This window comes from Amphibalanus amphitrite, unplaced genomic scaffold, assembly GCF_019059575.1.
Source record: "Amphibalanus amphitrite isolate SeventyFive unplaced genomic scaffold, NRLGWU_Aamphi_draft 000170F_arrow, whole genome shotgun sequence".
In the NCBI taxonomy this organism is placed as follows: domain Eukaryota; kingdom Metazoa; phylum Arthropoda; class Thecostraca; order Balanomorpha; family Balanidae; genus Amphibalanus; species Amphibalanus amphitrite.
The window spans coordinates 53,873-76,816 of NW_024881665.1; the positions used below are offsets into that span (position 1 = coordinate 53,873).

General features: G+C 49.6%; 2 protein-coding genes across 2 annotated transcripts; one reads left to right on the forward strand and one right to left on the reverse strand.

Moving 5' to 3' along the window:
• LOC122383672 (cell surface glycoprotein 1-like) lies at positions 1-15,919 on the reverse strand. The gene is made up of 8 exons (XM_043370335.1): positions 15,838-15,919; positions 13,980-14,143; positions 6,786-6,938; positions 6,351-6,441; positions 4,227-6,108; positions 1,643-2,122; positions 652-1,313; positions 1-392 (listed from the first exon to the last, which is right to left on the reverse strand). The coding sequence occupies exons 1-8, from the start codon at positions 15,875-15,877 to the stop codon at positions 238-240; spliced, it is 3,627 nt and encodes a 1,208-aa protein (XP_043226270.1). The 5' UTR covers positions 15,878-15,919; the 3' UTR covers positions 1-237.
• A 1,413-nt stretch (positions 15,920-17,332) lies between these two features.
• Positions 17,333-22,925, forward strand: LOC122383675 (gamma-aminobutyric acid receptor subunit beta-like). The gene is made up of 3 exons (XM_043370341.1): positions 17,333-18,697; positions 18,989-19,264; positions 22,118-22,925. Exons 1-3 carry the CDS (start codon positions 17,504-17,506, stop codon positions 22,295-22,297), a joined length of 1,650 nt encoding a protein of 549 aa, XP_043226276.1. The 5' UTR covers positions 17,333-17,503; the 3' UTR covers positions 22,298-22,925.
• The last annotated feature ends 19 nt before the right edge of the window (positions 22,926-22,944 follow it).

Here is a 22,944-nt window from a genome sequence, read left to right on the forward strand (position 1 = left end):
CATGCGCATCGCTAATATATTCAACAACAAATGGATCAGCAAAGCAGTTCATCAACAAAGACACAACTTACACTGCAGAATGGTGACAGAAATGAAAGGCGAGGTGAGAGGCTGTAACATCCATCTCGAAAAATACATCGCAAAGTAGCGAGGATCAGTCTTAGAGGGGTCAAAACGGTAGTAAGTTTTATATTCTGGCATTTACACCGAACGGCAGGGCAGCGAGTCCGCTCGAGCTCAGCAGGATCCCAGGATGCAGCGCTGGTCGGGCGCGTAGAAGCGCGTGCCGTGGAGACAGCGCTTCAGCGTGGGCACGCCGTCGACGCAGTGGTAGTAGTAGTGGCACCGGCTGGACGGGAACTTGCCCGTCGGTCGCGGGCAGAACTGCGCCTCTGTTGGAGGTGGGAGACACGGTCATGTCAGAAGTGTGTTGACAAACAACGACACGGTTTGCGTTGAGTTTCGATGTAGAGTCTGAGAGGAGCAGCGGTGACGCATATACCAGTTCATCTAAAAAAAACATTTAATATCATTTTATACCCAAGGTTATCGAATATGCCAAATATCGGCAGCTTTTGTCCTGAAGATACAAAAAAAAAACTTGCGAGACTTGTCCTTCTAATCCTATTAGACCAAGTAGCGCCCACTCACCCAGGAATCCGTCGTCGTCCTCGATCCGGCCCTGGTCCGGGTTGCGGTACAGGCGAGAGTTCGCCGGCGCCGACGACTGCACCGGCTCGGCCGAGCGCTTGAGGTGCTGCGACTTGGAACCACTGTGCTTCGATTTGGAGTCGTGGTGCTTCGACTTGGAGTCGTGGTGCTTCGATTTCGAGCCACTGTGCTTGGACTTCGAGCCGCTGTGCTTCGACTTCGACCCACTATGCTTGGACTTGGACCCACTATGCTTGGACTTGGACCCGCTCTTCTTGGATTTGGATCCGCTGTGCTTTGATTTGGATCCACTGTGCTTTGACTTGGATCCACTGTGCTTCGACTTGGATCCGCTCTCGTCGCTGTCACTGTCGCTGCTGTCGGATCCACTGCCGGACTCTTCGCTGCTCTCTGAATCGGGCTTAGGGGGCTTGGTCGGCTTGGGGGTGGGTTTTGTGGTGGGCTTGGGGGTAGTGGGTTTCGGAGTGGTGGGTTTCGGAGTGGTGGGGCTTGGGGCGGTGGGTCTGCAAGCTGGCACGTTTTCAGCGAAGTCGCACACCTCGGTGGCGGGGTTGAAGACCAGGCCGCCAGGGCAGGAGTCGGGGAAGGCCTTGCCGTCCTTGCACTGATAGAACTTGTTACAGTCAGTTGAGTCCGGAACCCTGCAAGAAACAAAGATAATGTCTCAGCCCCTAGGCACAATTAAAACCGGTGACAATACTGTTTTATGATAAAGTGTTTCATGCAGGAAATATTGCAGACATACAATTACCTTGAACTATGTAGGTAAGATTTTCATGTTTCATTCTGTCACAACCTTCGTGAGGTGTTGTTTACGGAAAAAGGCCTCGAGAAATGTTGGCCAAATGCATACGGCCGCTACCCTTCCTTTGGTTCTCAACCAAGCAAATAAAAAATCCTTATATACTGTCTCGTCCTAATTGTAACTAATCAATTATCACTTATCATCACTCATCATCAATTATCTCACCTGCAGGCACACGTGTCGTTCGGACAGATGACATCCGGGTTGGGCGTGGGCTTCGGCGTGGGACTGGACGTCGGCTTCGGAGGAGGCGTGGGCTTTCCACCGCAGCCGGCATCCTCGGGCCAGTCGCAGACCAACAGTGTGGGATTGAACTCCAGGTTGGCGGGACAATCCTTCAGGTAGGCGTGTCCGTTGGAGCAGTGGTAGAAGGTGTGGCAGTCGGCGGGGTTGGGGAAGAGTCCGTTGTCGGTCGGACAGTCGAAGTCAGACGGAGCCGGCTGTGTCGGCGCGGGAGCCGGTGGCTTCGTGGTGGGCCTCTGAGTCGTCGGTCGCGGGGTGGTGGGCTTGCAGCCCGGCACGTTTTCAGCCAAGTCGCACACCTCGGTGGCGGGGTTGAAGACCAGGCCGGCAGGGCAGGAGTCGGGGTAGGCCTTGCCGTCCTTGCACTGGTAGTACTTGTTGCAGTCGGTGGAGTCCGGAACCCTGGGGGCAGACACCTTACACTGCTTTAAACTTGTAGCATTATGGAGCAGGATGATTGCGGTTCATGAAATTCAGATCTTACCTCATTCGCAAATTGTGCCTTGAGTAAGCGGACACGGGCTTTTTATCTCTTTTGTTTGCACATTTTGGGTATTCGGTGGGCAAGACTTGAGAAATGCTAATTCAATATGAACAATATATACCTAAACGCAACAAGTTTCCACTTCTTACCAGACTGGTGAGCAAGACCCAGCGACTTTCAGTCTCCATCCATGAGCCAGCCCCCCGGTGTTCTTGCTCATCTTTAACTTTAAGAGCTGCTCTTGGTCGGGGAATGCTGATGCGGGACCTGCACACCGCACAAGTGCTGACAATTGTCTTTCATGATATGAAATATGAAGTTCGCTTCTAAATTAACAGTAGGTATTTAGAAGGGTACCTTACCGGGCCAAAATGTCCCCCCCCATCAGGGCGCGGGTTAAGGGAATCCTTTCGATACTAATGATGGTAAAAAGCATTCATTATTCACGTATAAGTCTCCAAACAACTCTTCACAATGGCTATCTACATAGCGTCCACAATAGTCACCTTCCGACAGTGCTCCCGAAGTTTCCCAGGAAAAAAGTGATGAAAGAAAAGGGAAAATTGAAAAATTGTTTCTATATAGTTGCCAAAAGTTTGCCGAGAGGAAAGCAGGAAGTTGAAAAGAAATAAAGAGACCAAAGTGTGTCAGCCACATTTCACGAAACGACAGATGTAGATGGAGTAGATTCTGAAAAGAGTGTCCAGAAAGTTGAGTTCAAACTTCTGGAACCTCACGACAGAAGAGTGTCGCCAAAAGCAGTGACGATGATAAGCCTCCCAAGCGAATAAATACAGCTGCTGATGGTAGAAGGCACATTTCACTGACCTATCTGCCGCATCCGTGTATGTAAGTACGCAGCAAGTAGTCGGTGCAGTTTCGTTGTCAAAAGGCTAGGGGATGGATGTTGTAGGATTTGTGTCGGTGGATGTGGTTTACAGTATGTCAATGGGTGAGCTAAAAAAGCTAAACATAGCACATGGATCAGTATATGTTCCTGTGTAAATAATGTAAATTACTCATAAGACATCATGTAACAAGTGGCGATGAACTAACGTAGTGTTGGCGGTATCTGGTCAAGTTCGGCGGAAGGTCGTGAGGGAGGCCGTGAGGGAGGCTGGGGCTCAGTGAGTTAGAGCTCACAGCACCCGGCCGTCTCAGGCGCATCGCAGGAGTTGGTGCCCGTGTTGAAGTGTTTATCGGACGGGCAGTAGCGGATGGTGGCCTGGCCGCCGGTGCACTCGAAATAGGTGCCGCAGTTGAGTGGGTTCCCGTATTGGCCGTCACTCTTGGTGCAAGGGAACGTGCAGGTCGGAGCCTCAGTGGGTGTGGGCTTTTGCGTGGTGGTGACTGGTGCCGGGACGGTAGTGGTAGTGGAGGGAGGCGCCGGGGTGACTGGGTCGCAGTCCACATTCTCGGGAAGGTCGCAGACTTCGGTGTCTTTGTTAAAGTGCAGGCCCGGCGAGCAGCACTCTTTGTAGGCATCGCCCCTCTGGCATTGATAGAAGCAGGCGCAGTCCTTGGGATCCGGCACCCTACGCAAACACGGCTGGTAAGCGACCCTAGAACATGCTAACCCGATTCGTGCGGTAACAACAGTGTCTAACTTGCTTGCAGTTGATATAAACACTTTAAAATTTCCTCCCAGTGGATTGCATTAATAAACTTTTTCAGTATGGCGCGTATTTCTGCATCATCCTTAGCATTATAACATTACATAGTTAGAAGCGATATTCTGACATGGAATGCCTGTGCCGCACTTATTTGTAAATAATCACGGAAACATATTTGGCCAACAAGACTCCTAAATGCAGCTCTTTTCAATGATCTCTTGAACTCTCTGGAATGGCAAATGCACTTAACTGAGTTTGACCTTTCATTTGTTACAGGTTATAGAGCTACAGGGTTAATTGCAATGTGAGAGTGACTTCTACATGTCAACGTCAATTTCTCTGCAAATAAGTAATGGATGCCTTTTTACGTACTTACGTAATAAATGATCCACACGAGGTGACGTCTTACCTGCAGACACAAGTCTCGTTCGGGCAAATGATGTCAGGGTTCGGCGTGGGCTTCGGCGTGGGACCTGAAGTCGGCTTCGGAGGAAGCGTCGTCTTTCCACCACAGCCAGCATTATCGGGCCAGTCGCAGACCAGCAGGTTAGGGTTGAACTCGAGGTTGGCGGGACAATCCTTCAGGTAGGCGTGTCCGTTGGAGCAGTGATAGAAGGTGTGGCAGTCGGCAGGATTGGGGAAGAGGCCATCGCTGGGACAATCAAAGTCCGGACCTGGCTTGGGCGTTGTGGGCTTTGCCGTCGTGGGCTTCAAGGTCGTCTTTCCACCACAGCCGGCATGTTCTGGCCAGTCGCAAACCAGCAGCGTAGGGTTAAACTCAAGGTTGGCGGGACAGTTCATCAGGTACGCATGTCCGTTGGAGCACTGGTAGAAGGAGTGGCAGTCGGCGGGGTTGGGGAAGAGGCCATTGTCGGTCGGACAATCGAAACCGGAGGGAGTGGTAGATTTAGGCTTGGGCGAAGAAGTAGGCTGGACGGAACATCCAGCGTCCTTGGGCCAGTCACAGACCAGAAGTTTCGGATTGAACTCCAGATTAGCTGGGCAGTCCTTCAGGTAAGAGTAACCGTTGGAACAGTGGTAGAAGGTATGACAGTCCAGGGGATTGGGGAACAGTCCGTTGCTGGTTGGGCAGTCGAAATCTGAAGGAGTAGGATTGGTAGGAGCAGGCTGTGGCGAAGTAGTCGGCTTTCCGTTACACCCGGAATTCTCGGGCCAGTCACAGACCAGCAGGGTAGGGTTGAACTCGAGGTTGGCGGGACAGTCCTTCAGGTAGGCGTGTCCGTTGGAGCAGTGATAGAAGGTATGGCAGTCGGCAGGATTGGGGAAGAGTCCATTGCTAGTCGGACAATCGAAACCGGAGGGAGTGGTAGATTTAGGCTTGGGCGAAGAAGTAGGCTGGACGGAACATCCAGCGTCCTTGGGCCAGTCACAGACCAGAAGTTTCGGATTGAACTCCAGATTAGCTGGGCAGTCCTTCAGGTAAGAGTAGCCGTTGGAACAGTGGTAGAAGGTATGGCAGTCCAGGGGATTGGGGAACAGTCCGTTGCTGGTTGGGCAGTCGAAATCTGAAGGAGTAGGATTGGTAGGAGCAGGCTGTGGCGAAGTAGTCGGCTTTCCGTTACAGCCGGAATTCTCGGGCCAGTCACAGACCAGCAGGGTAGGGTTGAACTCGAGGTTGGCGGGACAGTCCTTCAGGTAGGCGTGTCCGTTGGAGCAGTGGTAGAAGGTATGGCAGTCGGCAGGATTGGGGAAGAGTCCATTGCTAGTCGGACAATCGAAACCGGAGGGAGTGGTAGATTTAGGCTTGGGCGAAGAAGTAGGCTGGACGGAACATCCAGCGTCCTTGGGCCAGTCACAGACCAGAAGTTTCGGATTGAACTCCAGATTAGCTGGGCAGTCCTTCAGGTAAGAGTAGCCGTTGGAACAGTGGTAGAAGGTATGACAGTCCAGGGGATTGGGGAACAATCCGTTGCTGGTTGGGCAGTCGAAATCTGAAGGAGTAGGATTGGTAGGAGCAGGCGGCTGTGGCGAAGCAGTCGGCTTTCCGTTGCAGCCGGCATTCTCGGGCCAGTCGCAGACCAGCAGGGTAGGGTTGAACTCGAGGTTGGCGGGACAATCCTTCAGGTAGGCGTGTCCGTTGGAGCAGTGGTAGAAGGTGTGGCAGTCGGCAGGATTGGGGAAGAGTCCGTTGCTGGTCGGACAGTCGAAGTCGGGCTTGGGTGCGACGGTGGTAGTGGTGGTGGTGGTAGTGGTGGTGGTAGTGGTGGTGGTCGGCTTCGGGGTTGTCGGAGCCTTCGTAGTGACCGGCTTGGGCGTAGTGGATTTCACTTCTGAAAAGGGGAAGACAAGCATGATGACACAAGTGTGTCATGACATCGGAACAAAGCGGAAACAAAACCAAAAACGTTATCAGCTAGATGGATGCACCACTCTACTGGTTCCGGGAGTTCCTCAAGACGCCAAGGCTTTGGACGCCAAGGCGACATCTAAAAGTAGGAGTTCATTATTCAAGCATTTTGTGATTTCCGAAGGCAGATAAGGTTTCATAACTTTTCATCCAAATTGAACTTACCACACTTGTAGTTGGAAGCCAGATCGCAGTTATCAATGTTGGGGTTGAACACCAGACCTTGGGCACAGGAAGCCTTCCAGGCTTTGCCATCCTGGGGAAGAGAAGTGACTCTCTTACCATGGAATGCATGTCCATATGCATGCATGTAGTTTCCAAACTCTTGTGTAGTATGCCCTGGGGTGAAGTGCAAAAGTCTCAAGTGTTTCCAGATTTTGCATTGTTGAAATATTTGGACTATTGGAAAAGAGACTCAGGAAGTCCGCTGTTTTCCGTTCTACTGACCCATGCAACTCGATTGATGAATTTCCCCTCAAAGTGTTCACCCATGAACCAAAGCGCCGGATGCACTCCCGCTGTGCGAGTGACTGCCTGCTGGACCACCGCACCAGCACGCACCATGGTTACCGGACCCGGGACCAGCGCATCAGCACACACCTTGCAGATGTAGTAGGTGGTGCAGTCGTCGGCGTTGGGCTCCAGACAGCACTCGCAGTCGCACTCCATGCCCGGCTCGGGGTCGGTGTCAGGCGGCGGCGGGTCGGTGGGCGCGCCCCCCGTGCAGCCGGCGTTCTCGGGCCAGTCGCACACCTGGAGACGCGGGCCGCACCAAACGGCCGGGCGGGTCAGCGGGGACTTGGGCAACACCGGTACTGATGACCAGTGTGGAAGATTTACTGACTCTTACTGACCATGAGAGATGTTCCACGTGGAGCTATTTGATGTGACATGTTATAAAATCCATGCCGTGCGTTGGAAAGAGTAATATCTTAGTCCCTTCTGTGGAATTGATTTACCCTCAGTGGTGATTTTATCTCCGCGCATGGAAGCACTGAACGTAAATTTGTGTGCGCGATTTGAATAAGATTTTGTGCTGTAAATATTTCAAATTCAAGTGACCCAAAATAACGGAAATAACGCAGAAAAGCCAAGAAATTGATAATAGAAACAGAAATGTGAAAGGGAAAGAAGAGATAAATAACAGCAAGAAGAATTGATTGAAAAGAAGAGGAACATGAAGAAATGAAGTTGTAGTGATGAGAACATATACCGAGACAAGACGAGACAATTCACTCGAACGAAACAAACGAAGCGAAACGAATGAAAAGAACCAAACAAAATTGAGTTGAATCCCGCCACACCGAAACTGTAACGTCGAAAACTGTTCTTAACCATTATTGTTTGTTATTACTGCGAATATATTACTTAAATGCGTGAAGAAGTTTTCACTTAACTGACCTGTAATTTTGGCTGTGGCGACAGTTAAGAACAGTTCGAAAACCATGGAAGAACAGAAGATTGCAAAAATCAAGAAAATAAGAGGAAGGCATCGTGGTACTTTGACTCGGCTACGCAACCAGGCCCTTGCTATCATTGAAGGCAACGGTAACCACACGAAGCTCCTGAATCTGGTTGAAGAATCGGACAAGGCGCTACGATCTTTAATCGAGGTGAGTGACGAGTATGCGCTTTTGATCGGTGATGATGCGAGTTGTGAGATTGAAAGGTATATGGAGGAGGAGGAGACAAAGCATGTTGAGACAGTGATGCAAATACGAGAATATCTAAAGAGCCGACGAACCGCAGTTGAGCCCAGTAATGCTATTGATCATGAACCAGAGACCGAGACAGAAGTTGTCCAAGAACGATTCTGCAATTCTAAAGAAGCCGAGATTCAGGCGAAACTCAAGGAGCTACGGCTTCAACAGCTGGAACGCCAATTGGCGGAGCAGAGGAAAGAGCAAGAATTAGCACACCAGAGAAAACTGCAAGAAGCTAGAGACGCTGCACAGTTGGCTAGAATGGAGGCAGATTGGAGAAAGCAAGCTGACGGATCTGAATGTGACCATTCTGACTTCGGGACGCCTGTAGAACAGGCGGAATTACATGATTTACCGTCTTGGCCGAAGGCGTTGGGCGCAGAGGCGCAACAGACGAACAGAGGTAAGACCGAATATGAATCTGTCTCTAATTCTTTACATAAATTCGATCAGCATCGTGCATTGCCAGACATTGATGAACGGCAGGTAGAGGAGAATGAGCTCCACAGCACTTCCAAACCGGTTGATAGTGGAGCACTTGACCATTCGGGCCACAAAGCTACTAGCCATTCGCGTACTAGTGGTCATCTGCTACCTAACAGTATTCCTCGTTTGACCCTTCCTGTATTTGATGGCAATCCACTTGAATGGCCGCGATGGTTTAGCCTTTTCAAGCATCTAATAGACGACCAGCCAGATTTATCAAACACAGAAAAGATGGTTCATTTGCAGTCGGTTGTACAAGGGAGCGCAAAGCAAGCAATATCGGGACTCATTTTCGATCCTGAACTATATCCCCAGGCTATAGACGTGCTAAAGGCAAGATTTGGCAGGGAGCAGGACATAGTACAATCACATTTAGATGCAATGCTGTCGGCCCCCCCACCAACGTTGTTTGGTACAGCTGGCATGGAGCAGTTCTGCGGAGTTATTAACAACACGGTGACTGTGCTACAGAAGCTCGGTTTCGTTGGTGACCTCGAGAGTTACGAAAACCTTCGGCGAATGGTTGACAGATTACCGAGAGAGTTGCGACGGGAGTGGGGTAGGCATGTTGTTGAAAGGAACATTGATCGACCCACGCTCGTTGATTTCAATGCGTGGCTAGGAAAACAACTCAAAATAGCATTGAGCTGTTCTTCAAAGGGACAGGCAGTAAGACGAACAAATTTGGTGACAAACACATGGACTAGAGAATGTCCGTGTTGTGGAGATACCCATGACCTTCAGTCATGTGAATCGTATCAGCAGAAGACACCAGACGAGCGACTCCTATTTCTGACAGAAAATCGAATGTGCTTTGGATGTTTGCGCAGAAATCACCTGGCTCGAGATTGCCGGACAGCAAGAGTTTGCGGAATCGACGGATGCAGATTCAAACATCATGAAAGCCTGCACGGGGCACAAGTGAAAAGGAGCGAGTCAGCACCCGACCGAGAAGAAAGTCGGCAGGGCAAAACTGCACATCGTACGATAGCAACATCAGTTCAGGATCGTGCGGGAGCCGTTACGTTGCTGCAGATCGTTCCTATACGAGTCCATGGAGTCGGTGGGAGATTTAGAGACACGTATGGTTTGCTGGATCCTGGTTCAGAAACATCGCTTATCTCTGAAGATCTCATGCACTACTTGGGATTAAAGGGCCCTGAGCGAATACTACGCATTGATAACGTAGAAAGCAGTGGAGTTCCCCAAACATCAACTCGAGTTGCTTTCGATGTTAGCTCACGAACAGCTTCAGGCACAAAGGAATTGATACAGGTGCCTGAAGCTTTTGGTATCCCACGGATAAACGTTAACGCTCATCACATCTCAGAGGAGCAGCGAAACTCATGGACCCATCTCAACGGTCTGGACATTCCCCGCTGTGATGGCGACATTGAGGTGCTGTTAGGTGCCAATGTCGTAGAAGCGGTTCTACACCAAGACGTTCGAGTCGGTCGATCTGGTCAGCCAGTGGTGTTGAGGACGGCCTTTGGATGGACGCTGACCGGTTCAGTGAATGGGCTACCACGAGGCGCCAGACGGGTCATGTATGTCCACAACGCCTCCGCCGATGAAGAATCCAATGTTCTGTTGCAAGAATGGTGGACGACAGAGGCTTTTGGGACAAAATTTGACTACACACAACCGATATCACAGGAAGATAAAAGGGCAATCGAAATCATGGAAAACTCAACAAGAAAGATCGGATCTAGATACGAGACCGGCCTGTTATGGAAGAATGACTGTGTATCATTACCGGATAACAAGGGAATGGCATTACGTCGCCTAGAATCGCTTGAGAGAAGCTTGCTACAGAAACCAGAGAAGGCGGAGGCCTACCAGAAAATACTGAACGGGTATATTGAAAAGGGACATGCCAGGAAGGTAGACCAAGGAGAGGAGAATCGTCACGGCCCAAGGACGTGGTATTTACCACATCATGCGGTTATCCACCCCCACAAGCCTGGGAAGCTACGGGTCGTTTTTGATGCTGCTGCCCAATTCGCCGGAGTATCATTGAATAGCTACTTGCTCACTGGACCAGATCTACTACGAAATCTCACAGGGGTGCTTTTAAGGTTTAGACAGCAGGCTATAGCTATAACTGCAGACATAGAGGAAATGTATCATCAAGTTAAAGTCCGTGCCGAAGATCAAGAGGCTCTGCGATTTCTTTGGAGAGGTTTAGATTTACGAAAGAAACCAGAAGTCTATCAAATGACGGCTACGATTTTTGGGGCCAAGTGCAGCCCGGCGTCTGCCAACTTTGTGCTCCGACGCACTGGGGAAGACTATGCTGGAAGTCACCAACAAGGACGAGCAATGACAGAAGCTATCCGCAACAACTTTTACATGGACGATTTTTTGTATTCGTGTAGAAACGTTCACGAAGCAAAGACTATGCAAAATAACATCACACATCTGCTGGCAAAGGGAGGATTCCGCTTGACAAAGTGGAAGAGCAACAGCCCGGTCGTATTGGAAGCAATTCATCCTACAGAGCGCGCCCAAAAGGAAATCAACTTTACAGATGAAAGCGTTCTAGGCTGCATGTGGAACACATCTGTTGACACGCTAAGCCTTCGCCAGGTTGAAACATCTCCGCTGGAATCCAAACGAGGCATTGTTCAGGTAGTGGCCAGACTATTTGATCCTTTGGGGATGGCTCTACCGTTCGTGCTACAAGCTAAGCTGCTTGTACAGCGTCTCTGGCTACGGAAGTGCGCATGGGATGATCCGCTCCTCCAGGGAGAAAAGGGTGAATGGCGTGAATGGCTGAGCGGTTTGATGATCATACCAAGTTTGCAGATACCCCGAAACATCAAGCTCGGCACAGTCGCAGACGAATTCCATGAGCTACACGTATTCTGCGATGCATCGGAAACGGCGTTTGCGGCGGTGGTGTATCTACGCCTGGCCCAGGAGAACGGCACCGGCGAGTGTAACTTCTTGATGGCAAGGTCTAAAGTCGCGCCACTGCGACAACTCACTGTAGTTCGACTTGAACTGCAGGCGGCAGTACTGGCAATTCGTCTAGTGAGCACGATCAAGAAAGAACTAAACTGCTTGAATTCCGTGAAGACCACATTCTGGAGCGATAGCAAAGTCATTTTGCACTACATTCGAAACGATGAGAAAAGATTTCACACATTTGTAGCGAATCGAATTGCTGAGATCAGATGCTCTTCATCACCTGAACAGTGGCGATACGTACCGAGCGGACTGAATCCCGCCGATCTTGGCTCTCGCGGAACCTCAGCTGCAAATCTGTTGAAAAGGACGGACTGGCTCAGCGGCCCAGAATTTCTGAAGCAGCAAGAAGCTGGCTGGCCTCCGAACTCAATCACACAACAAGAAGATAGAGATGACCCAGAGGTCAGGGCGACCTTCCTCACACAGCGAGATACCACCGGCGGCCTGTCAGTGCTCCCTTCGCCAGAGAGATTCTCATCTTGGACACGGTACCGACGGATTGTTGCTTGGATGTTGAGATTCATACACAATCTGCAGTCAAGGAAGGTAGCAAACAGGCCATCTAGTTCTCGATCAGGCAACTTGACAGCGGACGAAATACACGGCGCGGAATTGAGCATTGTGAAAGATGCCCAGAAGCGGGCGTTTGCCGAAGAACTAGCCGCCCTCGAGGCCAATAAGCCAGTGGCACCAGACAGCAAGCTGCGGCCATTCTCGCCGTTCATTGATGACAGTGGCGTTATACGAGTGGGCGGCCGGATCGATCGTGCCCCAGTGTCCTACGATGTGAGACATCCAGTAGCGTTATCATCGGATGATGACGTCACAAGGCTCATCATCGTTTACTCTCACCACAGAGTGCTGCACTCTGGCATGGAGCGGACCCTGACTGACGTCAGACGGCAGTACTGGATACCGAAAGGAAGATCCCGTGTGAAACGAGTCATTCACAGTTGTCCGGTGTGTCGCAAGAGAAGAGCTCGCCCCACACCTCCGTACATGTCAGATCTTCCAGTAGAGCGCTTTGACATGACGCGGGCTTTCGCTACGGCTGGAATAGACTACTTTGGGCCACTGCTTGTGAAGAAAAACAGAAAAACAGAGAAGAGATACGGACTCCTAATCACATGCATGGCGACAAGAGCGGTCCACATTGAAGTTTCCCACGCTCTGGACACAGATAGTTTTATAATGGCGCTACGGCGTTTCATTGCAAGACGAGGGAAACCAGCGACGATCATGAGTGACAATGGTTCAAACTTCATTGGAGCGGAAAGAGAACTCAGAGAAGCAATGGCTGCGTGGAATCAAGCCCACATCCAAGATGAGTTGAGCCAGGACAACATTATCTGGAAGTTTTTGCCACCTACAGCCAGCCATATGGGCGGAGTATGGGAAAGGTTGGTAGGTACAGTAAAACGGGCCCTGAAGATCGTCATAGGAACACAGACATTGACAGATGAAGTTCTGCTCACTGCGCTTGTTGAAGTCGAAGGAATGGTCAACGGACGACCACTGACGTACGTCAGCTCAGATTCCGGTGATATGGAGCCGCTCACACCAAACCACCTTCTCCTCGGCTGCTCGCAGGTGCTGCTTTCTCCTGGTCAGTTTCAAGATCGGGAAATAAACAGTCGCCGTCGTTGGCGCCAAGCACAGGTCCTCGCTGACCAATTTTGGAAACGTTGGAGGAAGGAATATCTTCCCACCCTCATGAAGAGATGCAAGTGGCTGCAGGACCCGGCCAATCTCGAAGTCGGCCAAGTAGTCCTTATCGTCGATGACACAGCACCCAGAGGTTATTGGCCACTGGCACGGGTGACCAAGACATTTCCAGGACAAGACGGTCGAGTGCGCTCGGTGGAGGTGCAGGCAGCCGCTGGAGGCACCTATCAGCGACCAGTCACCAAGATATGCGGTTTAGAAGAATGTCCATGAAGACGTACCGCATGGTAGCAACAACCAGCAAGGACATGTTGTGCTGGCCGAGACATGATTGCGCGTGCAAGCCCCAATGCGCGGGGGGAGGGTGTGGAATTGATTTACCCTCAGTGGTGATTTTATCTCCGCGCATGGAAGCACTGAACGTAAATTTGTGTGCGCGATTTGAATAAGATTTTGTGCTGTAAATATTTCAAATTCAAGTGACCCAAAATAACGGAAATAACACAGAAAAGCCAAGAAATTGATAATAGAAACAGAAATGTGAATGGGAAAGAAGAGATAAATAACAGCAAGAAGAATTGATTGAAAAGAAGAGGAACATGAAGAAATGAAGTTGTAGTGATGAGAACATATACCGAGACAAGACGAGACAATTCACTCGAACGAAACAAACGAAGCGAAACGAATGAAAAGAACCAAACAAAATTGAGTTGAATCCCGCCACACCGAAACTGTAACGTCGAAAACTGTTCTTAACCATTATTGTTTGTTATTACTGCGAATATATTACTTAAATGCGTGAAGAAGTTTTCACTTAACTGACCTGTAATTTTGGCTGTGGCGACACCTTCAAAGGATAAAAGGCTCCTTGACCGAAGCATAAATCGAATATCCGAAACAGCCTGCAAGATGCCGATTTTTCGATAGCCCATAAATCGAATCTGTGACAAATTATTAAGTGACTCACCATCAGCTTGGCGTTAAAGTGGAGGTTGGCGGGGCACTCTTTGACGTAGGGGTGGTCATGGTCGCAGTGCAGGAACAGGTGGCAGTCGGTGGGGTGTGAGAACAGTCCCTGGGACCGCGGGCAGCTGAGACCGGCCTCCGGACGCTCAGGCGCCGCCAGCAGGCCTGCAACAATACAATACACACACGCAGTCAACGGACTGGATCAAGACTAATAGCCAATGACATCGGTCAAGCAGCTATCATATATAGATGTAATTCAGATGTTTTCCAGATGTCCAGGAATAAGAAAACAACATCACATACCGAATTTTCACGATGACATTGTGTCCAAATCATAACGAGACGGTAGCGATTGCATTATTGCAGCTTCACCCTAGGCTAGCCTACAGAGGAAGAATTTAAACAAGGTTGTATTTCGCAAACGATTCAATCGGTGTTCAGCCTCAAGTGCGGCGCCCATCGAGTACTCATATATGTACGTGGCGACATGCCGGACGTCGCAGAGTAGCGGTATCGGCATCTTAATCCGAGCCCACATCGGACTGACTCTTGACCCCGACGCCCCGACACGACGGCCCGACGCCCAGCGGCCGGGCGTGTGACCCCGGAGACGGGCCGCTATCAGCAGATCGCACACTATCCAGAACACGAAACGGTAGCGACCGCAGGACAATCGATAGCAGGCTGGCCTTGGTACGCATTTGTCAACGTTCGTTGGGAGGGTCTGGCGCGGAAGCCAAATGTCGTCTCCGTAACACTTGACAATGCCCAATCGGTACTTAACAGGGCCAATGAATGACACAATGCCGTTCAATTTTGGACTGGTATGCATAATGCATAAGCTTATAAGCATCTATCATGCAAGTCCGCCTTGCATCACGAACCAGACAGCCCAAGTTATGGCAATTCTTATCGAGTGTGATCCGGGCAATCCCATGGAAATATCCGAGATATTATCCGCCTCTACTGCAAAATATGACAAGTTTGTTTAGCGAAACATCCTCTTTATTTCAATTTTTAGTTTGCTATTTTCATTGGTCTTAATTATTTTGTGAAACTCTGCTTCTAAACGCTCTACCTGAAATGCCATTCGTGATAATTTGACTTCATCCAAACAAAAGTTTTCCATTCCACGCGCCTGGGAATGTTGAGCATGATGATGCCCAAGTTGTTTTTTTTGCGACCATTTGTTTACGAGCCTATTTTCACAAAAAACAAACCCCTACTTTGGGGTACTTGACCTGACCTCAGCGATCATCGGTTGACCTGAGACCTTACACTCGGGTACCAGTCACCTCGTCTCGTACTACGGCGTAGACGCTCGTTTTTCGGAGAGAAGCGCGGGCGATTAGGGGGCGAACTCACCAATCCCTAGGCAGGGTCGCATGTGGAAAACCGATAGGTTCGGCGAGAGGTAAAGCTGATTCGATAACGGTAATGGGAATGATCACGAAAACCGGACTGGGTTCTTGAAGAATCAATGACATGTAGGATGTCTTCTAACCATGCAGTTTTCACTCAAGGCCTTGCTAGTTGCCGACCAATTTGTCAACTAACTAGTTAGATCTTGCATTGCAAACTGTGCTATGCGTCGCAGCTTATCAGTGGACAGTGGAGCCGTGTGATAATTTATAAAAGTAAATTAGCATTTGACGGCTGGGGCTGAAAGGAGACTTATTTCAACTCCTTTGAAAGTTTTATTTGTGTGTGCAGAAAAGAAGATATGCTGCACAATGTGCATTAAGCATAGGTATCTCAAATGGGAGACTCGACTCATCAGCTTCTGAAAAACCATCGGGATCCGCCTGGACGCCACGAATAAAATGCCACCTTCAGGTGGCAGCATTTGGACTTACCGGTGGCCAGGCAGGCGAGAGTGACGAGGCGGGTCCACATGGCGAGGGCCTTCAATCGGCACAGTGTCGCCTACCTGCCGCTCCCACCGATTTATAGGGCGGCCATCAGCGGCAGATTACGAGTGCGAGTCAGTGCCGGCCGATAGCGAATCAGTGCAATAAGGCGACGACATGATTTGGAGAACGATCCGGTGAAATCTAGACGAAGCATGGTATTATGTTTATGGTAGCTGTAATTGTTTCTGATTGTGAAAGGCGCAAAAGATAGGAGCTCTCATTTAAGACATTTTCATTTCCATTTATGACATCTTATCGTCTTTGGCTTCAGCAACAGCAGGGCTTTAACCCGGCCGGGCCCGGGGGTAATCCCAACCACCGCAGCCCGGGGCCTGTCTAACTCCGTAAACAAGGGAGCTACGGAAACAAAAGCGATACCAAACGAAAGGTCCTTACGAGACAATTCTAAAGCACCTAAAATTTTTGACCTCAGGTCAATTTTCAAGGTCAGAGATCAAGGTCAAAGGCAAAAACCGGCACATGTGTACTGTGTAGTGATCTCAAAGTAAGCTTTCTATAGGACGGCAGGCTGCATCAAACCGGCAAAATTGGGTGTCAAACGAAAGAAGAGAATCTGAGGATTCCGAAAATGTGCTCAAAATCAAAGATCAAGGTCAAGGTCACGCTCAAAATTGACCTCAAACTTGGCACTTTTTCGCACATCTTACGTGCTAACTTCCAAGATGTTTTGAAATGTTTTGAGGCTTATCAGTTCCCTATTTGTGGTTCGTCTTACGATACAAGGCTGCGCAGAGGTCAAGGTCACAGAAGAGTATCCCTGCTAGAGGCTATTTCACTGATTCAAGTTAGTAATAATCAGGGCTGCGGAGTCGATGGATTTTAGGATGACATGACTCCGACTCCGACTCCGACTCCGGCTCCGGCTTCAAAAATTGACTCCGACTCCAACTCCAACTCCGACTCCGACTCCGGACGGTTGTATTAAAATCCATATCGTGATATTGAAGTTCATAACGGAGACGTTTTTATCTTGCCTGCAACGATCCCTTGCGCGTTCCAAGGCTTTGCGTTGCAAATAGGCTTTACAAATAACATGCAGAATTAAAAAGCAGGCTCTGGGGAATTCACAGTCTTCTGCTTCTTTCGCTGAAAACGTTTGTCCAAAACAGCAACATGGCCTTTTTTCGACAAAATCTCATTTCGAGCGCAGTATCGTCAATCAGAAAGGTGCAGTGCATTACGTTGAGACATGCAGCGTTAACTCCAACTACGGAGTCGGAGTCGGTAAGATTTTGGCGACTCCGACTCCGACTCCGACTCCGAGCAGAACTGTCGACTCCGACCGGCTCCAACTCCGACTCCGACTCCGACTCCGCAGCCCTGATTATAGGTATGTGCATTCCCATATTTTTAGATGAACATTCTCAGAAAAGGCACGAGCCTGAAAAATGATAAAATTCAAGCGATCCTCATTTTCATTATTCCTTGATTATTCCGGTTATATGGCCTTGGATTCTTTCCATTCCTTCTCAACGTTCCCAACAACGCTGCGCGCTTGAAGTTGACAATAATGACGGCATATGGTGCTGAATGATTTTCTAGCAATTTAAAAAAGCTTGTTTCGCATCGCAGTAATTCTTACCCCTTCATGGTGTCAATTTGGACGATGATTCGAAGGCGCAGCAGTGGACGGGCCATCCTGATATTTCTTCTTTTGGTATCGGTTGACAGAGCTGTACAAAGCCAGAGTCGAGTCAGAAAGAATGTAGGTGAAGAGAGCAGCCTCACAACAGACCAGCCTGAATCAGCTATTACTACGAAAGCGGAAGAAAAGCGAGTTACATGGGACCCGAATAACCCGGCCGACGGCACTGACCGACACTCTCGGGACCACCTGCACGACTTCGACCACTATGAGAAGGCACACGGACACGCAAAAGACCACGAGGGCCAGAGCATCATATACGATCATCCGCACCACGACGACGAGGAGGGCCACGACGACCTACACCATATGCCCTGGGTGATTACAAAGCCCGGCTACGACATCCGCCACCGGCCCGACAACGACGAGCCGACTAAAATCAACATCAGCCTGTTTCACGACTTCATAGAGTATGTTGACGAGCTCGGCGGTGAGATGGTGATAAAGTTATTCGTCGTGGCCTACTGGAAGGATCACCGAATGCGAAATGTGGATGAAGTTCTAAACGAGGTGGGTGGGACGAAGGAGTCTCGCTCTCTGCCGCTGCCGAGTGAGATGAAGTACCGGCTGTGGGTGCCGGACCTGTACCTGCCGATGGCCAGGCGGGTGCGTGTGCCGACAATCCACCAGCCGGCAGAGAGCGTCACACTCAAGGAGAACGGCACCATGAAGTACTCGTCCTTCTTCGTCATATCCTTCAAGTGCGAGATGCACTACCACAACTACCCGATGGACGTACAGCAGTGCGACCTGGACATTTTCAGCTACAAGTACGCCAGCAGCCATCTGCAGCTGCTCTGGCAGCGCCCCTACGGATTGGTGGGCGCGCTGCGCATCAACACCAAACATTTTGACGTCCGCGTCATGCGACCGAAAGGCAAGAGCTGGTTTCTGCTGCATGGGCCGGGCGGGAGCACCAAGGACGTGCTACGGATCACGTACGTGATGCGGCGGCACCTGTCGTTCCACCTGCTGCAGACCTACCTGCCGTCCATCATGCTGGTCTTCATCGGCTGGCTGTCGCTGCTGGTGCCACTCGACTTTGCCTACGGCCGCATGGTGCTGTCGGTCACCACGCTGCTGGTGCTGGTGTCGTTCTTCGTCACCACCAGCCAGACCACGCCGGGCACCAACGAGGTATGTACGTGCCTCACATGGCTACTCCTTTTGATTACCCGGAATATTTGTATCGGAAAGCAGAGATCAGGACCTAGGCAATGAGCTCTGCTAACCGTGTGCTCCGCAGACTGATCGTGTGTTTTCACCGACGCATTCGAATTAAATTCGAAAATTATGTACATTTAAACAATCATGAAAGAGGGCGACGGACACATATCATAATGTCGAGCCACTTTCATATAAAGAGCAACTCACGGGCTCTTTATATGAAGGTGGCTCGACAGTTATGTATTTTACCGTGTGCCTCAGGTGAAGGCGCTGGACATCTGGCTGTTCATCTGCATCTTCTTCGTGTTCTCTGCCATCGTGGACTGCATTGCCGATCTGCGCTTCCTCTCGATGGTGGAGAAGGAGTCGCAGATCGCCGGCGAGGAGGGCGTCCAGTCGGAGATGCCGCCGGTGGTGGACGAGCGCGTGCGCCGGCTCAGCCGGCCCGACGACGGCGGCCAGACGGCGGGGGAGGACTCGGACCGCGCCGACGCCACGCACAATGTCCAGTTCTTCGGCGACAACACGCCGTTTCAAGTAAGACGAGATGATCGACGGCGACAACACGCCATTCCATTGGCACAGACCGGCGCAGCCCACACATATCGGTCAACTTACCAGCAGGCTATCGGTCTACTTACCAACACCCATGTTTGTCACAGCTTGTAAATTGTATGCACCGCACTAACAAAAGCTAGAATTTCGACCGTTGCTCATCGAAGGTCACTGGTTACCAGGTCCTCCAAATGACCTCCTCTCAGGAAAACGGGGAAAAGGTCCCCAAGTTCCACGACTCGTCACTGGAGATTACTTTCCAAACTTTCAGCGATTGATAAGAGTTCCTTTATAATATAGTTATGTGTATAATAAAGGTCTCGGAGTTGCTTACCGGTAGACGGTTGTCAGGTTAATTTAGTGAACTTTTCATTGCTTACGTATATTTAGGTCAAAGGAGGGACATAAAATCTCGCATCTTTGCGATGACAGTCATTCTAAGCATGCCGAACACTCAACAACATCGTTTATTAGGTTTATGGATATTAAACAGCGCATGACTGGTCGCATGACGTTTTTCAGCAATATCTTCCAAACCGTTTGACGGATCAACACGAAACTTGCGGTACCCTCAGCTGCATCAATTTGACACCTTGTGCCCGGGGGTAATCCCAACCACCGCAGCCCTGGGGGGGGGCGTTTTTCGCCCCCCCCCCGTCTAACTCCGTAAATAAGGGAGCTACGGAAACAAAAGCAATACCAAACGAAAGGTCTTTACGAGACGATTCTAAAGCAACTAAAATGTTTGACCTCAGGTCAATTTTCAAGGTCAGAGGTTAAGGTCAAAGGCAAAAACCGGCACATGTGTAGTGATCTCAAAATAAGCGTTCTAGATGACGGCAGGATGCATACAACCGACAAAATTGTGTGTTAAACGAAAGAAGAGAATCTGAGGATTCCGAAAATGTGCTCAACATTAAAGGTCAAGGTCAAGGTCATGCTCAAATTGACCTCGAACTTTGCACTTTTTCGTGCATCTTGCGTGCTAACTTCCAAGATGTTTTGGTATGTTTTGAGGCTTATCAGGTCCCTATTTGTGGTTCATCTTACGATACAAGGCTGCTCAAAGGTCAAGGTCACAGAAGAGTATCCTTGCTAGAGGCTATTTCACCGATTCAAGTTAGTAATAGGTAATAAATAAGACAATTTTGTCATCCGGAGGCTCTGAATGAAGGATTAGAGGAAAATGGATGCCAGATTCGTGATCAGCGGGTACGAATCCATCTTAAACGACCTTTCATGTGTCAAAGTCAACCAAAGGTCATTCGAGGTCACATGAGGTCAACATAAGACTTGACCTTTTCCAAACAAAATATATATCATTCGACGCGGTTTGACAAGGCGAATGCGATGGTACCACTGCCATAGCTCTAGGGACATTTTTGTCGAAGTGATTTGCGAAAAACTAATATCACATTTCGGGGTCGTTGACCTGACCTCTGACCTCAGGTCACCAAAAATATTTTTTCTACTTTTCTCTAGGTCAAACGCTACACAACCGTGCTCGTAATTTGTATTTATCTCTAAAACTCTATTTTTAGCAGCTATTTGAAGTTCGCGTCTGTGACACCGAAGTTTGCCGTGCAGGGGTCTAGAAAAATCTATCCTGTGACGTCATCAAGGGGCTAGGTCCAAATTTTTTACTTCAGAAGATGTCAAATTGATGGGAGAAAAGGTACTGAAAGTTTCGTTTTCCTATCCCTAGGCGTTCGGGAGCTATCACAAATATTCGCCAGGGGGGGGGGGGCAAAAACGCCCCGGGGCCCGCGACGGTTAACCCACGCCCTGCTGGGGGGTGTTCGAACATCCGCGCAGTTTTTCGCGGATATCTCAAAAACGGCATGATACATATTTTCTGCAGATCCTATGAAAATTTCAGATCAAGATCACTCAAGGTTAGGTCATCAGGTCACGCCAAGTGCCCTCACCTCATAAAAAGTTTCAATGCCTGCCATAGGCATGTATGTATATATGTACATCGAGTGACCGATCATTTTGAAACGTTCAGAAATTGATAAAAGCAACAGTATGCATGTATGTATGCCTCATAGTTTTGATATCGGTGACCTAAGGTCAGGTCAATTTTGCGGCCTCACTATTAGAAGTCAATGGGAGAAAATTGAGAGGCGTCTGTTTTGGACGAAGGACATTTTAAACACTTTCAAACATCGAATTACAAGTAGACACACTGAACCGGAAAATGGCACCCGTGCCCTTGCCCGTGCCCCTCGTTATGTCCCTGAGGTCATCTTAGGTCTCAGGTCATCAACAGTTTTTCGCTAATGACTTTTGATAAAGACACGCTAGAGCGACGGTCGAAAACGCCTTAGATGTGTTCGGCTCGACGATACGGATCGACTGATATGCAACATGACCTTTTCCGGTCTGGTCATCACCTTGACCTGATATCAAATTTTCACGTAAGCCTTTCAAGGTCAAATTATAACTTATGCCATGCGTATAGTAAGCTCGTGCATGTTTTGGGTCAAAAGTTATTGCGGAAAAACTGCTCCGGCAAAAAAAACGTCTGTTTTGGTAGTTTGTGCCCCCTGGAGGCTACACCGTTGACCTTAGGTCAAATCTGAGATATTCAGAAAGACCGTTAAAAGAGCTATCGAATGTCCTTTCCGCGGCGCTGTAGCTCTATCCGTTCTAGCTATGCGCCGGTCGGTCGAAAATTATCGAACTTTGTCCTAACTCCTAATAGTGGCGAAATTTTATGTTCGGTGACCTGTGGTGACCTGGCCCAAAAGGTAACCAAAGTAAATTCTTCATTATTTTCGACGCGCTCCATTACCTAGGGGTTACACTGACCCTCCCCTGCGGTCCCCTCAGGCTGACAAGGAGGTGCTGATTGCCACGCCCAGTGTGATCAAGTGGCTTCGCCTGGCCGTGCTGCTGGAGCGCGGCATGACGGTGGCCTACCCGGCGCTGTTTGTCCTCTTCACGGCCGTCTACTGGGCCGTCTACATCACGGCGCGCAGCTCGCACATTGAGCCAGAGAGCGACGATTGATCGGCGCCGGGTTGTAGCTCGCAAATCGAGCCAGAGAGCGACGACTGAACGGAGCCGAGCTACAGCTCGCATATTGAGCCAGAGAGCGACGATTGAGCCCATAGCGGGAACACATCGAGCCAGAGGATGACGACTAAGGCGGACATACAGAGCCAGTGAGCGACGACTGAGACGAGACGGAGACATACAGAGCCAGAGTGACGATTGGACGACACAAAGAGCCAGAGAGTGACGACTGAGACGGACATATTGCACTCTCTGCAGATAGCAACAACTGAGACGGACATACAGAGCCAGAGCGACGACTGATCGGCACTAGCCACTCTCAGTAGCCCTGCCTCATGATGTGCATGTGAATATGACCTTTGTTCATCGGTTACGTAATAGTACTCGGCATACAGATTAGTGTACAGTAATGATGTGTGAAAACATGTTTTAACAAAAAAGTTCTTACTGGTTTTCAGTCATAACCCGTTGGGAAGTCCGAATGGGACATGAGCCTACATATGGCTGCATGCATAAACTTCCGAAATCGATGCTTAAAAAATGTCATTATCCAAGTAGATGAACGTAAACATGGCCCAGCCATGCGTGGGACACGTGGATAATACACGTTTCGGCCGATCCACGCATTCGCGTAAAAAAGA